The sequence below is a fragment of the Stegodyphus dumicola genome, chromosome 5, assembly GCF_044657685.1.
Source record: "Stegodyphus dumicola isolate Sdum_Otavi_A_Nest chromosome 5, ASM4465768v1".
NCBI lineage: Eukaryota > Metazoa > Arthropoda > Arachnida > Araneae > Eresidae > Stegodyphus > Stegodyphus dumicola.
In genome coordinates this window covers 183610531-183630114 of record NC_140772.1, presented here as the reverse complement: position 1 = coordinate 183630114, position 19584 = coordinate 183610531, and the positions used below count along the sequence as shown (strand labels likewise).

Genomic DNA, 19584 nt, shown 5'->3' with positions numbered 1-19584 from the left:
TATGTCATTAATATGAGATCAAGCTTTTCACTTAAGTAATCAACAATGAGTAACTTAAATAATTAAATATTTTCAACTGTTGTAAATTAATAATAATTCTTCATTTAAATAATTTTCAATATGGGAGTCAGGCTATTTTGTTTACATTATATTTCATACATGCAGATTTTTTCATTACGTTTCCACACTTTTGAAAGAGCGGATCGTTACACATCGAAGCTACTTGCCTGTTAGAGGAGATAATAAAATACGATGTAATGTAATTTTGAGAAATTATTCTTTCTCGTGTATCATACGTCTAGCAAAAACTGAAGATTGACTCAAGGATGAAATTCCTACTTGAAATTAAAACTGATGTCTCGAACGATATATACACATTCGACGCTTAGAGCCACCGCACCGAAGGCAGAATTCAGATGCGGCAACATTTGGGTGGCTTCGCGTGGCGGAATTTGGAAGCGATAGAGATTGCACCGAGCAGCAAAAAGCGAACTGTACCCGTCGACGTAGAGAACTCTGCGAAGCTACTGGCTAGGATCTGTATCTAGGCAGTCTCGGCCACGGGGGTATAAAATTTTTGAACTTAGTGGTTCTGAAAGTCCTGGGAAAGGTCACTTATTGGCCGGCCTCGGGGTCTGGCTGTTCTTAGCGGTTGGATCCGTAGCCGGAAGTGTTCCTCCCGGTTTGCTGGGTAACGGCCTTCTGCGACGGGCTAGCCCATGCGACTGGCAGGTAGCAATTGACGATCAGTGCTGCCTGGAGATTAAAGTATTTCCAGGTGGTGCGCCGCTCCTCTGGAGGGGTAATAGTAGATGTTGAGCCTCTACGATGTACCCCAAAGAGGGGGATGGACCTATAGTGTGATTGAGTTCACGGAATGGGGAATGCCCATAATGTTGTTGTTACCTTAACGAGATACTGAAGTAGATAAATACGTTTAATACAGTGTTGTTTAAATTCAATAAAAACGCTGTCAACATTACATAAAATCGTCATAAAGTATGCTGTATACTGCATATTAACAATGCATATTTCAAAGGAAGGGATTTTGTCATTTTAGCATAGGTATCAAAATATGATACAACAATGAAAAAAAGATTCCTGTTTCTGTTCCTTACAGTATTAAGAAGTGGTACAGAAATTTTTAAAAAGGCTTTTTCCATCAATAGCGCATCACTAGTTCTGCAAAAGAAAACTATTTTGCATAAAAAAATTGCAAAGCACCATATACAGCAGCGACACTGTGGTCATAATTTTACATGCATATTTCCGCTAATGTTCGGAAATACTTACTTTTAAAGTCATTTCAATTTTCATACTTGTATCATCATTCAATCGAAATATCTAAGAATATCAGAGACTAAATTATTCAAATGTTTCTCTAAATTTTCCAATTTTGTTGCCAAATATATTTTTAAATTCCTCAGTAATAATTGTATCCATTTTTTTTTCTTTCTAGAACCCATCATCTTACAAACAAGCAGTTATCCTGCCAATACAACTGCGAGTAACCAGCACAACGTGGGTCAGCAGTCGAATGAAACTCCAAACAATCGTGTGCTCACAACTCCTGCTACCAGCACCAACATCAAGTCCGAAACCACAACTGCCGTCACACAATCCCAGCCGGCTCGTCAGCGCACCCGGAGGAAACCGCGTGTTCTCTTTTCACAAGCTCAGGTATACGAACTGGAAAGGCGATTCAAACAACAACGGTATCTATCAGCCCCGGAGAGAGAACAACTGGCGAATGTTCTTAAATTAACTTCAACCCAAGTCAAGATCTGGTTTCAGAACCGGCGATATAAATCTAAAAGGCAACGCCAAGACAAAACTTTGGAGCTAACAGCTGCCAATCTTCACCAAGCACGGAGAGTGGCTGTACCTGTGTTAGTTCGAGATGGCAAACCGTGCCCTGCATACTCAGCAGTACCAACCGGTGGAACACCTGGTTACTATTCATCTCCTACAGCTGCATCTGTGGCTACCACTGTATCCTCATACCCGACATCCGTTGGACCTTATACACATTCACAAATGAACAACATCCAGCAAACAGGATCGAACGCTCCTGTCACAAATGGAGGAAGTGTTTATAACAATCTTCAACAAATGCATTCGTCCCCTGGACTTCCAGGATGGTAAATACCAAATGCCAAACTCCGTTCAAATCGAATATCTTCATTGCAGAAGTTCGTTGATGAAAGTCTGATTATTTACAAAATATAGGAAGTAGTAAATTTCACTGAATTCTTTACCAGATATCCATTGTTTTAGCTGAAATGCGTAGCATCAACAACCTTTACGCATCCTGCGCATTTCTTTTGTATGTTTGTATGATTTCTACTCAGGTGTTTTTAGAGGACTTCTATGAATGATACAAATGTTTAACATCTGTTTAGCGCACAGAAAAAATTACTAGTAGACAAATAGATATGTATCTACACCGTGGATAAGTCATTCAAACTGTTTCACTTCAGTTTCCGTAGTGCTGGTCACATACAAATGTTTGGATTTCATCATTAGTCGGTATTCATCATTTTGAAGTACAATTTGTGTAATGTACGGTACCGTGTAGTGCGTGTAAGAAAGTACTCTTGCATACAGAACAGTGATAAAAGCAGTACAAGTACCTGTTGAGTTGTAAGTGTGATCAAAGAAAGAAAAAAAACAAACTTCTTGAGCAATGCCTTATTCTAGAAATGAAATCACATTACAAAGGACTGTTAGATCTACTGTGAAAATTATTCACTAGCAAAACTGCTGCATACTTTTTATTCCAAAAGACAGATGTATGAAGGCGATGAACTTACTTATCGGAATTATTTCATTTTCCAGAATTATATGAATACAACCGTTTCATTTGATTAATCGGAATTATTTCATTTTCCAGAATTATATGAATACAACCGTTTCAGTTGATTAAATTAAAGAATGTAATTTACTTACATTCATCATGAATGTAGTATTAACTAATTTAACATAAATATTTAATAGCAAGAAATCTTACTTTTTAATAATTATTTAATTAAATTTTACAGATTGCATTTATTTTATCTTTCGGCAGTATCCGGCAGGAAGTATGTGAACTCATTTTTTTAAGTTACTATTTAATATAATGTGTATTGTTGCTAACCAAAGATATATGAAATTAATTTTAGCTAAAATTTTATTTTGCTTCGAGTCAGTTCTTTTGCCAAAGATTTTATTTTTATTCATTGTATATATTAATTAATAAAAAAGATAAAAAAGATTTATAAAATAATTTTTCATTTATGTATCATATTTATTTCTTTCTTTAAAATTTAGTTATAACTGGCGAACCTTTCGCTCTAAGCTTGCCAAAATTATGGAAAGCGGCTAAACATAAATCTGGTTTCTGGTTACCTCTCTTTCCTCTCTAAAACAAAAGGGAAACAATTTTCACATATGTATTTATATTTTTATACGATTCTGTCTTCTGTGCTGTTGTGCATGAGTGTGGTACTGCCAAATGCAAGTGAAATACCAAACTCAAGCATATGTGTAATAATAACAGCAATAATAATGAGAAAGTAATAAGAAAAAAAAAACAGATTTATTCTTAAAACTGTTTCATTATGAAGAACACTTTCATACAAGACATGCATTTAAAAACAGCTATTATAAGAGAAGCGGAAATAGAGATAATAAACGAAAAATCAGCAGTTTGCAGTAGAGAAATCAATATGCATAATGATAATTGCATTTAAAAGTATCCTCTTTTAAAAGTAATCTTGAATTGATTAGATCGTAATTATTTAGTTCAAGTAAAGTACGCAAGAGCTATCTGCCTATCTGCCTGAGTTTCATTCCAGTTTTGATCTAGGTAAGCTACAGGCGAGGATCCTTTTCCTTTTACCATCAAACTCTGGAGAGGGGTTTTTATACATCAACAGATTTCTAAATGCGCCCCTTCCGCAAAAACATCCGCCTTATCTAAAATTCAAACTTGGGCTCAACGGCGATTCAGTCAGCCTTCGCTAAATATATATTTGCGCGGTTAATTTTCAGTTGGGGAGGGGAGGAGTACCAAAAAGAAATACCTTAAATTTGATTCAGTACATATCAGTTAATTATTTGTCGTCGAATTCCAATAGAATAAAACTATAAATACTTTAGTATAGGCCGAAAACATCGCGGACGAAACACAGCGCAGAGAAAACAACGCAAGAGGAAAACATCGAAAAAACTATCGAGGGAGAAAAGAAAACGTAGCAGCTCCAAAAAATCGCAGCTTTAAAATATAACTATAAAATTTAATGGTGAAAAATAAAGCACCCACAAATTATTGCATGATGCATCATTATTACATTATTACAATATTGCATTATTGCATCGCGAACACTTGTTTTTACACTTTAAAAGTTTTAAATGCATGTTCGCATGTAATACAATATGTGAGTGCAAGAAGGAATGAGGAATATGTTTACCTCTTTATTTTCTATTTTTGAATAAATTAGAAAACTTTTTTTTGGAAAAAAAACAAGAAGGAAACTTAAGCATTCGAAATCGGAAAACATGCAGAATTTAAGGCAGCTACGTATAAGCCGTTAATAGAATTTTAAACTTATGTAGCTAAAATTGATTTAATTAACTCTTTTATTGCATTTTTAGTTTTGCATGTGTTTGAAAAAGATCAGAAAAAGGAAACTGAGTAACTAACTGCATGAGTTTGTCTAGATTAGAATCGTAAAATTAAATATCAGTTTGTCTGCGATGTTATCATCTCGTGATGATTTGTAGGTACTTAATTTTTAACCGTGATATTTTACACGACAAGTGTTTTAAAACTGTCAGTTTTTTGAACTGTTGTATTTTCTACGACGATGTTTTAAAACTGCGATGTTAAATAAATATATTTATATAGATAATAAATATAATAATATTTATATAAATACATATATTCGTATAGATAATAAATATAATAATATTTATATAAATACATATATTCATATACGACGCTGTTTTAGAACTGCTATGTTAAATAAATATATTCAATAGTTCGTCCAGGGAAATGAGCTGAAAATGAACTCAAATGGCGGTGGGGAAAGTAATTATTATCTTCACCAACGCTAGCATGTAATATGTAACACGCATGTCCTTTGGTTCGCCATCACTGACATAGTGAACGAATTTTATGAAGCCCAACCGTTATAGTGGTTACTGGCTCTGACTGGCGTACCAAAGGCCCGGTTTCGAATCCAGGAGAAGGCATGGATGTTTGCAGATGTATACTGTGTGTGCAGCCTGGGAACACTGTAAATGTGCGGCGAGCCGAAGGTCCTCTAGAGAGGTTGGTGGTAGGGAAGAGGGATGGAACGCCTCGGACCCACCTTCTTTCCAGGGTGCTTTCCATCAAAATTGAGGGCAGACATGAGCAAAGTCGTACTGTACCCTGTATGGTGCTCAAGGCTTTTGCCAACGACATGCCAATCTGGCACTCCTTGCCACGACGAATTTTATAGGCTTGTTCTGGTATTATTGCCAGACAAGTGAGATAAGTCACAACAACAGCAATGAATTTTATATCCAACTAACAAATCATGCCTTTTGTTCGAAAGAGAGAGTAACCAATTTCCAAGATTGCATTTGGAATCACTCTAATTGCAATAAAACTTTTAAAGTTGAAAACTTATTATGCTTTTGAAGTAAGATATTAATGTGAAACAACCGAAAATTATTTTATATTAATAATTTTTTAAATCATGTGTTCCTTATACGAAATTTACTTGTCAAAGAAATATTACTACTAGATGTCACTTTTCTAAATACAAAAGAAAAATTATAATGATCTCGGAAGGTAAAATTGTAGATAATGAAAGAAAGCTCAACGTATTATTCTAAGTAGTGATCTGCATGTATATGGTTACTATGCAAATTCTGTAGAATTCTGGATTTTTTTCATAAATACTATATGTGCAATGTTTATGTGTTAATAAAAGGCCAGTAGCTGTGCTACAGTTTGGTTTGTTGAGAATCTTGTTTGCAATATTTTTGTTTTTCTTTTTTAGGTATAAATAAAAAAAGTCAGAAAGATCTCATTGTTTTGTTATTTAAGAGTTTCCAATTTAAAAATTTTTTAAATTACACTAAATGAATGCACTAAAGCAAAAAATATTTCACTTCTCTTAGCAGGGAAATAGATTTTACTGAATCATATGGAGATTTTGCTGTGCTACTTGTATTTTTTTTCTTTGCAGTTATTACCTTAATGAATTCTAACATTCTCAGTTCAAAACAAAAATTTGAAATCATTCAACATAACAACTTTAAATGTTTGTTTAGAAAATTATTGATAATGTTCTAACATTTAGCGCATCCCGCAGCAGCAAAGTCCGGGGTTCGATGACCGGGCTGGGCAAGGTAGACTCAGCTTTTCATCCCTTGATTTCCATGCCTTGGGTCGATAAAATGAGTACCAAGTTCGCTTGGGGACTAAACACTGGGGGTCCTGTGATAAGCTGACCACTTGTTTAGGGCATGTGCTTACGCAACCCGGGACCCACGATCAAGAAAGCAGATTTCGGGTCACTGCTGGCCTTGGCCCACAAGGGCTGTTGCGCCACTGAGTTTAACAGTTTAGCTCTAACATTTTCTCCAGAAACAGTAAGTAATCGTGGTCTCTAGGGTCCAAGAACTCAGACCTGACAAATCTTTTATCGATTATCCAGTTCTCGCATATTAGGTTAATTGATTAAAACAAAGCACATTAAGGGTACATAAGGGTTGTATATACTACTTTAATTCATGGTGCATTGTAAAGTATGTCTGAAATGCTCTATTAGGGAGAGCCGCTGTACGACGTCAGCACCCTCCCACGGCTCTCCAAAAATCAAAACTCTCGCTTAGAAGAACAGAATTTGTTGTTATATTTCAAAGTAACTTATGTTTGATCAATATACTTTATTTGCAACTGTGGTTAGACCTTTGCGTGTGGTTATTTTCCTCACTATCCTAGTTTTTCTGAAAATATGACGTGTCATGTTTTGGCTGCTTTTGGTTTCATTTGCTTATTGCATAATATTCCCTTTTCCGTTTATTTTGTTATACAATACTCTATAAGCTGTTTTATATTGTGTTCATAATTTCCTCGCAACAATCCAATTAATTTTCAAGATGTTATATAAATTGTATTTGCAACTTTAATTTTGAGCTCCAGTTCATAAACAGTCCCAGGTTTTGCTTCCAGCAGCGCAACTGATTGAATACATGTAGTTGTCCCTGTGTAGAATGAATATGGGCCAGTTTCTATTACATTGTCCTTAACATCGGCATTACATCCCTTAGGAAAGCAATATTCAAATGTTTTTTTTTGTCATAATTGATTAAACAACCTATTTATATCACCACATGCACATAAATGTCATCTAAGAAAAGTTCAGTTTTTGTATCGATTAAGAATATCAACTAGACTCGATAAAAAAAAATTCCAAATAAGATTTTCACTCGGAATTTGCGAGTGTACGATTTTGCGCTAAATAATTTTAAATGTGCTTCCTAAACACTGAAGGTGAACTTAATTATACTTGAATGTTAACTTAAATTTTCCATACAAATAAACTGAATGATACTTGAATCCTTAACAAACATTTCCAGTTAAAATGTCTGACATATAAAACCAGCTAAACCTGAGTTTCACAATAAGCTGAAGGTGTAATATGCTTCCTTAAATAGTACACAGTAATTCTTTGAGCTTTTCTTCAAATTTTTTTCTTTGAATAAAATGTTAATAAAACATTTGAAACAGTCAACATAATTTTATCTTTATAATGAATTACGTAGAGTTATTTCGTATACTATAGAGCAGAAACTTCAAAATTCAGCTGCGGTATTTAAGTCTGCTACCACATTTTAATCGGGCACCACTAGACAGACTTTGAAGTATCTCAAGCTAGGAAATGGGAGAAATCAAGTGTATCCTCTCCGGGATTCGCACCATAGATCTTCTGACTTCTAACCAGACGTGTTACGAGATACACCATGAAACCACATACAAGGAGGCGATACTTCCTTATAACTATATTGTATTTATGGTACTAGGAGATAAGATCCTTTAAAAGACATTTTATATTATTTTTTGCATGATCATAATTTGTTAAAACTTCCTGTGATTAATATGCTATTTAATGATGTTTCCTCCTCTGACCCTATCGAACGTTTATGGACGAACTCAGTCTGTTCCAGAGCACTTCCGAAAACCATCTATCTATGCTTATGGAGATTTATGTCAAATGATCGATCTGGCGATTCCATGCACATAATGATCTATCCTTTAGAGGCTATTTCAGTAGACAAGCTTAGTATTTACATAATGAACTTAAAATTCGTACACTTTTAATCATAATAATCTGAATTTTTTTATTGAATAGTAAACATGAAAATTTGGATGTATATGTTTTCTGATATTAATAATTCTCTTTTTCCCTAACTGTTCTGCTTCCTGAAGTTTTAATATAGTTGGGTTATAATATGTCAGAAAACAGCATGAAATATGAATTACATGAATCCGTCTTTAAAAATGATGTTAGAAAAGTTGCATCTACTCTTAGGACGCATGATGTTGGTCAAAAGTCTAGCCGGAGAGCTAGTGAAGATAGTGACTGTTCTAAGTGTATTCTAACAACGCAAATATGCAGATGGTTTGTGAAAATTATCCACTTTGTGAGGTAAGTGGATTTAGAACAAAAATTCGTTTAATTTGTTGTTAAATTTTAAGAACAATGTTGTAATACAACATAGAATTCGATTTCATTTTAATAATAGTGTTAAGTGATTTAAGAACAATTTCTGTTTTTGAATTGATCAATTATGAGTGAACTTATAACTTTTAAAACAAAAAGAGCGGTCTTACGCAGGAGTGTTACTAATTATGTAAAGAAAATTGAAACTATTTTAACTGCATTAACACCTGGTCATTTCCTAATAGGAACGTCTTTAACTGCCATACCTGAACCAGACCTAAATTATAGTTCCTTCAGTCACATTGACAGATGGCATGTGAGACAGTTTATTTTTCAGCACTAAACTTAATATGTTTCACAAACTATAATCAATCAACAAATGGACTGTATTCCTACACTTTTATTAAATTACACTTGTCAGCGATGCAAAATAATTGATACAAAATAAGCGAGCCACTCTACATGGCTGTCACAAAACACAATTCTATCAATCAATTATCTTGTTGCCACACATAAAGTTCAAAACTAAAAGAAGAAAAACAAAAGGAATTTACGCTGTTTGCAACAATAAAATGAAGCAAACGATACTCACATAAACACTTAGTATAGGCATGTGTTACTGTTTTGAGGTGCAGAAAAAGTTTGTCATGAAGGACAACATTCTCTCTTAATTTTTATTATATCTGCACAGTATAGAAATAAAGCTGCTCGGTGCATTCTGTACATTATCGTGGATATTTTGTATATTCATATCTTACAATCGATTTCATGGTTGAACATACAAAGCACCTGCTCAACTTCCAAAAATAATGCACTTTTTTACACTAATAGGTTTGAATGAAATTTCAATAACGCGCATTAAGGAAAACTTCTATATATCGTTTCAAAATTTCCGTGTAGTGAGCTGTCATCTTATATATACACACACATAATTAAATGATACCTTCTCCCGCATTCACGGATAATTTCTTTGATGCACTGACTTCTTCATGGCAAAGAAAGATTAGAAGAGCTGTGAGAGAATGTCGGGACACATCTGCCTTTTAAATTTTCACACTAATTACTCTCGATTTCCAAATCCATAAGGACTGCAAAAAAGTTTTTCATAAAGTTGAAAGTTCCTAGAACAGTGAGTGCCATTATAAAACCATAAGCAGTTAGCAGCCATAGCTATAGCTCGTCAAAGTCCATTACGACTGAGTGCATCTACAAACGCTTACTTCGCCAAACCCAGACTTCGTAAAACCTTTTACATTCACCAAAAGCTGCAGTGTTCTTACTAGTTGTTAAGAGAAAGATCATGGCTCAATAGGAGATAACATTCTCCTTTTTTACTGTTCAATGTATGCCAATAATTAACTGGCTTGTACAACGATCTTCAACTGAAAATTTTGGTGACCGAGTTTTTGAGAATCAGAAGCTGAAGGGTCATATCACCTATCGTGTTAAATGTATATCAATTGCTTCTACCTGGGAAAACATTTCTCGTCGCATTTAATTCAGAAAACGTTATCTCGATGTTTCTATAAGACGACGCTTTCAAATTTCTTGCACGGTGAAATTACATTATGTACAACTTAAAATAACTATCAACTTCAAAACCCATGTTTTAATGTTGCTATCATACTTCGGCGCTCTTTTTCCAAACAGAAATAAAATCTTTTGCTTACTGGTTAGTTATTGTTACTGAATTTGATGAAAACCTGACAATTTATAACTGTAGGGAATTTTTCTAATTAGGAAAAGTAGTTCGCCATTCATCATTTTGAAAACCCTGCTGTGAAACACCTATGATTTGGTGACTAAACTTTATTCTCAAATTCATGCTTTCTTTCGATGTGAAATAGCTGTATAGAATTTTTTTATTCTGATGTGCTTGCATGTTTATGTAACAGCCTTCCTGAATCCCCATTGTACTGATTTTAAAATACAAGAACTGCAGCGCTTAACCAAAACTTGTGTCAAACAGACGAGTTTTCTTTCCAGTGAGAAGTTTTAATAGCAAAAGAAAGGCTTTGGGCTATGGGTAGTGAACTTTGATCCATCCTTTGTGATAGTTTATGCACTGTCTTGAACGTACGATTTTACAAATGTTTAATTTACGCTTTTGAACACGGTATGCTGATGATAATTTTCTCTCTCGGGATAGAATAGTTATGACTAGACCACCAGTGGCCAAGGTGATAAGACCATTGAACAGTGGTAGTTCTTCCTGAATTTAAATCCCGTTGTACGAGTTGACTGCATGAGCGTTTTCATGGTTTCTTCCACGAGTAACGTGAATATGAGACATTTTATTTTTTTTTTTTTTGAGAAAGTCTTTCTCAAAGACACCCATTCATTTAGGGAGATAATTCAAATTTGCTTTGCCATAATCCAAAAAATTCCAACTCAAAAATGCACACCAGCGGTCTAACGATAAGATTGCTGAACACTGGTAATTCCTACTCAGATTTCAGTCTTGGTGAATGGATTTGAGATTTTCACCTTGTGTAACATGAATACATGTCAGTTTCTTTAAGAAAGTCCTCCCGAACGTATATCTTCCCTTAAGTAGAAACACCTCGTGTGTTTTGCGAAACTTCAAAAACCCATTCCAGTCCCACCCCACAAAATCCTGCCGTTGACATCTCATATTTTCTTTCTGTACTGAATACTTTAAAAGAAAATATACAGTTTATTTTTAAAGCTGAAGTCAAGAATTGTCTTCATTTTTTTTGGACGTGCTGATAACAGTAACTGATAACAACCTCAGATGATAATTTTTTGTAAACCATTAGCTGTTTTCTTAACTTTACACGCTGGCTTTGCTTATCCATATAACGTAAATTTGCGGTCATTCCGCACTTTATTTCATTTTGCAATTCATTCCTGCTCCATTCCTTCAGTAAACTAATTTAATATTTTGAAAGGTATTGCTAATTCTCTTGGTTACCTTCTCACATCATTCACATCATATATAAGAAACTGTGTAGACTTTCATCATCTTCAGGTCTCTGTGAGGGAAGCCATCATTTTCAAATTAGTCCTTTTCTTTTTAAATACTTCAAACAATACAATATTCCAGTATCTTTTAAATGAAATTAAATTCTCAGTTTCAAAAGACAGAATACTGAACCCTCGTTCATAGTACTTTTTTAAATTCCATGAGAATGCAGTTTTGAATACGAAGGACAAATTCGAAGATCATCAAAATTCAGAATAAATTAGTACATGTAGTGTTTTAAAGCAAAATAGTTGTGGAGTTTCACCTTCGTTGGGAACATATAACGGTGAACTCTAGAAAAACTGCAGAGGAATAATTCCCCCCCCCCTTTTCTTTTTCTTTTTTCGTAAAACTGCAGACAGACAAAGTCAAAAGAAGGGTGTAAAATGCCCTTTTATTCGAACACAAAAATTAGCAATTACCCAACTTCTGTTTACACAAGCCAAGCACTTCTAGCTTAACATAAATACGTAACGTTGAACAAATTCAAATGTGATAGATTAATCTCTAAGTGCTCATAAAATAATTTAACGCGCAGAAAGGGCTCTGATTTGTAGAAAAATGGCGAGACAAGCTAAGTGTCTAGAAGCACTCAGCGCCATAGAATCAAATCGCTAATAATCACGACACTACATGGCCAGGTGGTGGTGTATTTAATTATGGCAAAGCACACTAGGGCTATCTGCCTCTGCCTAAGGGGAGGGATGCCTTCGTGGACGACTTTCTAAGGGAAACTGGCTCGTATACGCGTTACACATGAGGAAAACCACGAAAACAACCATGCAGCCAGCTCGTTCGCGGGATTCGAACCTCGGACGGAGCTACCAGTGTTCAGAGACTTTACCGCTCGGCCGCTGGTGGGCCTAACGCTACAGGGCCTGAAATAGGCAAGCACGCTCTAACACTAACTTCCGAAACTCTTTCTTAAATGGCACTTCTTTGTACTTCAATCTGAATTAACGTTCGCTTTCTTATTTACATTCTGGCATGGAAAGCGTGGATGAAAAGAGAGTGATAGCAAAGTCTTCCAAGTTAAAATTAACTATTAGTTAAAATAGATAGATAAACCTCATATAGTCTTTATTAGGTCCATGATAACTATAAATTTCAACCTCTGGAGGCCGACATTTTTCTCTTGTTGATTGCCTCAATTTGGGTTTTGTAAAAGCTTCCAAAATTTTCCTGTATTGTAATGTCCTGAATGTCAGAACGTCCACTCCTGTCCTGTCGCAGGGGCGAAAAAGGTCTGTTTCGAGCTTTACCTATATTTTACTGCTAAGCACTGCAGCTTCCACTTGAAGAAGTGCAGCTTCTATTGTGTTCAGAGCCAGATTTAGACTTGATAAGGCCCTAAGCTATTTGAGATATGTGACCCTTTATAAGTCTTTTATAATATATTTTAATATTATTTATAACGTATTTTAATTTTTTCTGGGGGGGGCAAAGAAAGTTGGGCACCTAAGCTATAGCTTGTGTAGCTTATACTTAAGCAGGCCCTGACTGTGTTCACCATAAGAGCAATACTTTAAGTTCGAACTGAGCTCCAAAGAAATTACAATCAGTGATATTTTTTTATTTATTTGTGTTAAATTTTATATTCAACTTCTTCACCTGTTTATTAGCATTATGACTCTGATTTATAACCTAAAATATGACCTGTAGACCTAGCTTGAGAATTAAAAAAAAATAGATGCTATTATATTAATTGGGCAAACTAGTCATATAAAAATTTAAAGAGATATAAACAGGTAAAAAAAAAAAATACATTTCATAGATAATTTTATTCAAAAGCCTTCCGTTTTCATCTACCCAAAAACTATATCAGTTAGAACCACTGCAATAGTGCAGTTATAATAAATCGTTGGTTTAAATAACTATGTTCGTTAATATCCATGTTTAAGTTACAACGGAAATATAAGAACATACATTCAAAAGTACATCGATAAATTTTGATACAATTTTCAATAATGTAAAAGACGTAATACGCAAATAACTATTAGGGGCGAGTTTCAAATATTTATGGATTTTAATTAAAGTATTCCATTTAAGGAACTCTTTTTTTTTAAACAAATCTTGCGTATATCGTTGCAGACGAAATAAAAACTGGTGAAAACCCACCATGTCAATCGAAGCCTTAAGATAAAAAGAAATATCACGGAGATAACTTGGCATGTCTGTCGAAAACGTAACAGATAAAAGAAAGTATAACCGTTCATCTTATCAACAAAATATTTAAAAGTAAATTTATCATTCCCATTAGTAACCTAAATAAACGGCGATTTGTTCTGTGTTAAGAGATGGTGAGTTATTCTTAGAAAATCTTAATGCTTCATCTTAGGAAATGCTACGCTGGGTTTCCGTTTCTTAAAAAGTTTTTCTCTTGCTTCGGTATTATAGAAAATTTAATGAAATTGTAGATCGTACATAATCATGTATCAGTTTGATGCAGGCATTATCAAATGATTAAAATGTTCAAAGTAGAGGTTAGGTTTGGTTAGGTTGTTTCAATAAGGCTATCTGCCTTCGTAAGGGCTATCTGCCTAAAGAACTACTTTTTGAGATGAATTGGCTCGTACTCACATTACACATGGGAAAAGTCACGAGAACGCCTATGCAGCTAGTCCAATGTCTGAAATGAGAAACCGGGTTGAACTACTAGTGTTCAGTTCGGCCGATAGTGGGCTTAAAGTAGAGAAGATGCACTCTTTTCTATACTGCGCGAACTTACATTTTCAAACGTTTATCGATAAATATAATACTAAAATCCGCAATCTTCAAAAATTAATGAATAATATGAAAATTGGTAATGATGTTATTGTTTTGTGTGACGTTCGAAAATGTTTTAGTTTCACAATTCCCCAACTTTTTTTATTCAAGACAGATACCACATGAGTCTTAAGGGCCTCACTGTTTACTACCTTCCTGTTTCTAAGAGGACGCATCGTAATGGGCTAGCGAATAAGACTGCTGAATACTGTTAGTTATGTTCATAATGTGCATAAGGAAAAATATTTAAAATTATTTACAGACTTTTATAGCTTTGCGATGAAATTCATTACTAATGATATAATGTTTTGTGTAAAGTATTATATATATATGCATAAGATTAAAAAATGTGTAAATATAAATTATAATTTAAAATAGAAATATCCCCTTTTAATTTAGTATTCCTCCTCTCTATTCTAAAAATAATAATCTTTTTTTGCACTGCGTCATTTCGAGACCAATACATGTCATATGTCTCTTACATAACGCTGGTTATGCACACTGCACCAAAACAAAAAAACAAAAACAAAAAAAAGGGGGGAGGCACAGTTCTCCCGTTTCACTGGGCCAGTTGACGAAATTCAACTTGCATATTTTATGTCTCTAAAGCGCGACTTGGGGTATTAGGTTTATACATAGGATTCTTTTAATATAGGTATTTTGACACAAAATCGGACTTTTTTCTGAAATGACGTGCCAATTTTTTTCCACATTTTTTATCCTACAACTCAAATTATGCCAAACTGCCAAGCTTTGTAAAAATCGCACGAGTAGTTTTTAAAAAATTAGCTCTCAAAATTTTAGCTCCTCAATGTTCATTGAATTTGATATATATTTATTAATACCTCCTTTTTTGTTAAACTTATTTGATTCTTCCTTTCATATTTCGAAATTTAGGTTTATTCCAAATAAAATTCTCCTATTTTTTATGATTTATTTTTAAAATTTGTATTTTAAATAATTTTTATAAATTTTTCGAAAAATATTTTGAATTATAACCTATAAAAGTTTTGCCATAATCTTAAAGTAGATGTATTTCTAAGCATACCTGCAAAAGAATCAGAGTTTTTTATTAAAAATTTCCTGAGATATACCTGAACTTACATTTTTGCGTGTTTTTAAATTTGGCGTATTTATTATAAGCTATATTAAAAGATAATGTGGTTTACTCACTTTGTTAAAATTATTTGAAAGTATGAACGGAAACTTTTTTTCACGCTCGTGGACAGTGAAGAAAAAATCTGATGTGTACACCACATGACTTCCTTGTACGGAATATCAAATTATACGCATTTTATCTTGAATTTCATTTAAATTGATTGGATTGAATTAAAACTACTTCGTCGACAGCGCATAAACCACAATAGAATAAATGCATTCCTTAAAATTCACTATATTTGTTTACTATAACGACACTCTGAATGCACAAAATTTATATCATTTGAAGAATTATCGTTGCCACTTGTTCTATTGAAATACTGTAATAAAGCTAAAACGGTGTATGAAATAAATTAAGAAAACAAAACAGAAAAGAAACAGTTCACAGACGATTTAGTATTTCTCATTCAATTAATTCAGCTCTCACTTCGCGACAAGGCAAAAATACATAAAAACTCAAAATATCTGCATTAAAAATTACGAAGAAAATCTTAAACACTTATTTCCTCGAAAAAATTCCAGAAAGGATTAAGCGTGATTTAATTCGCAATAATAAATGAAGGCGTTATTTTTTTGTTGTGAAGCTTAGTCTCTCTAGATTGGCAACAAATCTACAATTCTGCTGTTTCAAATGTAAACAAATATGTCCGCCATGTTATTTAAAACTTAACCTCACTTAAACAGCTTTTAAATTGTTGATAATTGTACAAATATTGCTTCCAGAATTACGAAAGGCATAAAAACCTTAACCGGAAGATAAAAACAACATAATTCAATCATTTTTAAAGCAAAAAATGTACAATTTACAAACATATAAGAGTAAAGATACTGAGATCACTGAGCCGGGTAACAGAGTGGATATATATATAAATATATTTACATACGTTTGGTGCGGCCGATTGCAACCAAAATACGAGGTGCACATCTACATGTTATAGCAGTCCTATATACAAAATTTCAACGTTCTGAGGCTACTCGTTTTTGAGTTGTGCGAGATACGTACGTACGCACGTACGTACATACGTTCGTACAGACGCCACGAAAAATTCTCTTCAGAATTAATTTTAAAGCAGTTTTATAATTTTTTGGAGGAAAGGTGTCTTTTATTCTGTCCTTAAGCACAGCTATCACGCAAAAACATCGTTAAATTGCATTCGATAGCAGTCAAAATGGATATTTTCGTTGAAATATGTTGCCTGAAACTTTTCACTATTACAATACTTCCTTTTTACTTCGTAAAAGGTAGTAAAAAGGAAAGAAATATAGGTTACTATAAATTAAGAAGTTCGCCAAGTGAACTATTCATGCCGCAAAGTTAAAAAAAAAAAAAAAAAAAAAAAATCACCAAATAAATTTTTTAATTTTTCCGTAAATTTCGCACCAAATTTTACAAAATTTAATACTTAGGCATAGTTTGAGTCGTATAATCGGAATATGGGACAAAAATGGCATGTCATTTCAGAAAAAGTCCGATTTTGTGTCAGAATACCTATATTAGAACAATGCTATATCTAAATCTAATATATATCCTAAGTCGCGCTTTCGAGACATGAAAAACGCAATTTGAATTTCCTCAATGGGCTCAGTAGAACGGGAGATATGGAACTGTCATTTATTTATTTAGTTATTTATTTGCATAGTGTACATGGAGCTAAAACTCAGACAGGCAATATTAATTTTACAGTAGTATTAATTATCTAATTAAATGCATTGAGAAGCTAAACGAACTCATTCTGAATTAAAATTTCATCCTGAACACAAATTGCTTGCTTTCCACACTTCGGCCTAGCTGGACTGCAGCTTGCTGCTCTGTCCTTGCTGCAAAGCTATCAAAAATGTAAACATTTTGAAATCGGCACGAGTAGTGTGACAAACTGTTTGTAGTTGCAAAATGTTTTTTTAATAAAGATGAATATTTAATTTGTCTCAGCTGCTCAGTTTGCTCTTAATTATGGAGCAACATTATATTCAATCAAAATTTCTATATCATTACTTCTAAGTTTATTGCTTCATTGCAATGACGAAATGCCGTATTTCTCCATCTATGTCATCAGCTGTTTCTACAGTATTATTGCACCTAAATCTGCTTCCTTGCAATGAGTGTCGGATTCATTACAGATATATAAATATATGTGTTTACATTTACGAAAACTAGCTGAGTTCCGATGTTCCGACAAGCAACACCTAGATAACACGTACTTCTATAATTTGATAAAAACTTAACATATACATAATAAGGCATAATATATGATGTGTTGTACTACCAAAAAAATTTGGTTTGATATTTTCTCCTCCTCAGAAGCTTTAATAACTGAATTTGAAGTTATAACATTAAAAGAAAAAAAAAAAAAAAAAAATCTGTGTATACCACATGACTTCCTTGTACGGAATATTAAATTATACGCATTTTTTCTTGCATTTCATTTAAACTTATTGGATTGAATCAAATCTACATCGTCGATACCGCATAAACCCCAATAGAATAAATGCACTCTTTAAAATTCACTATATTTGTTTACCATAACGACATTCTGGCGCTAGGTTCACTTAACAGCGTTACATTACGCCCATATTATAACTCAGAATGCATATAAATTTATATCATTTGAAGAATTATCTAATCGTTTGCCACATGTTCTATTCAAATACTATAATAAATCTAAAACGATGTATAAAAGAAATTAAGAAAAAAAAAAAAAAAATTCACAGATGATTCAGTATTTCTTATTCAAATAATTCAGTTCTCACTTCCCGAAAAGGCAAAAATACATAAAAACTAATATCTATATTACAAATTACGAAGTAAATCTGAAACACTTATTTCCTCGAATAAATTCCAGAATGGATTAAGCATGATTTAATTCGCAATAATAAAAGAAGGCGTTATTTTTGTTGTTGCGAAGCTTAGTTTTTCTAGATTGGCAACAAATCCACTATTCTGCTAAGTTTCAAATGTAAACAAACATCGCTGCTATAATAAAAATAATTAGGCTTAGCCGCACTTAAACAACTTTTAAATTTTTGATAATTCTGAAAATATTGCATGCAGATTTACTAAAGGCATAAAAACCTTAACCGGAAGATAAGAACAACATAATTCAATCATTTTTATGCACAATTTAGAAAGATATAAGAATAAAGAAACTGAGTTCACTGAGCCGAGTAACAGAGTGGATATACTGCTTTAAAGCAAAAGCATGAAGAATATTCTTTTTACCTTATATATTTATATACTTTTGGTGCTGCCGATTGCAACCAAAATATGAGGTGCACATCTACATGTTATAGCAGTTCTACATACAAAATTTCAACGTTCTGAGGCTACTCGTTTTTGAGTTATGTGAGATACGTACGTACGCACAGACGCCACGAAAAATTATCTTCAAAATTCATTTTAAATCAATTTTATAATTTTTTTTGGGGGGGGGAAGAGTCCTTTATTCTGCCGTTACTTCCGGATGTCACGCAAAAACATCATTAAATTGCTTTGGATAGCGGTCAAAATCGATATTTTCGTTAAAATATGATACCCGAAATTTTTCGCGATTACAAAATTTTTCCTTTTGCTTCGTACAAGGAAGTAAAAAGAATAATAACAAATAAAAGATCATTGTAAGAATGAATGGGAACTTTTTTTTTTTTCAAATTTTTCATTCTGAAGTAAACATTTTTTTTTTGCCCATCTCTACAGTTAAGAAAGTGTTGAAGCTACTAAAAAATCTTTATTTTCGCAGAAACAAAGAGTCACAAAAATGCAAATTTTTCATCAAATGCTCCTTTAATATAATTCTAAATCTGTATGCAGGAAAGGAATTTGCAACTGAAAATTAAGACGCGATAAACTTCGCCTTTACACTGGTGTTGATTTTAAAGAAAAAAAAATTCATCGAATTAAAGAAGAACTATCTAAATCACTCTTCTTAGAGCAAAAATATTCTGCTGTAATATACTAATAATAGCAAAATTTACATA

General features: G+C 33.3%; 1 protein-coding gene across 1 annotated transcript in view; it reads left to right on the top strand.

Annotated features, from left to right (window-relative positions):
• The window catches only part of LOC118181235 (homeobox protein Nkx-2.3-like), a 73727-nt gene extending 67669 nt beyond the window's left edge, over window positions 1–6058 (top strand). The window contains exon 3 of the mRNA XM_085817447.1: window positions 1460–6058. Coding sequence (XP_085673573.1) covers window positions 1460–2145 — 686 coding nt within the window. The 3' untranslated portion in view covers window positions 2146–6058. The remainder of the gene's footprint in view (window positions 1–1459) is intronic.
• Window positions 6059–19584: the final 13526 nt, after the last annotated feature.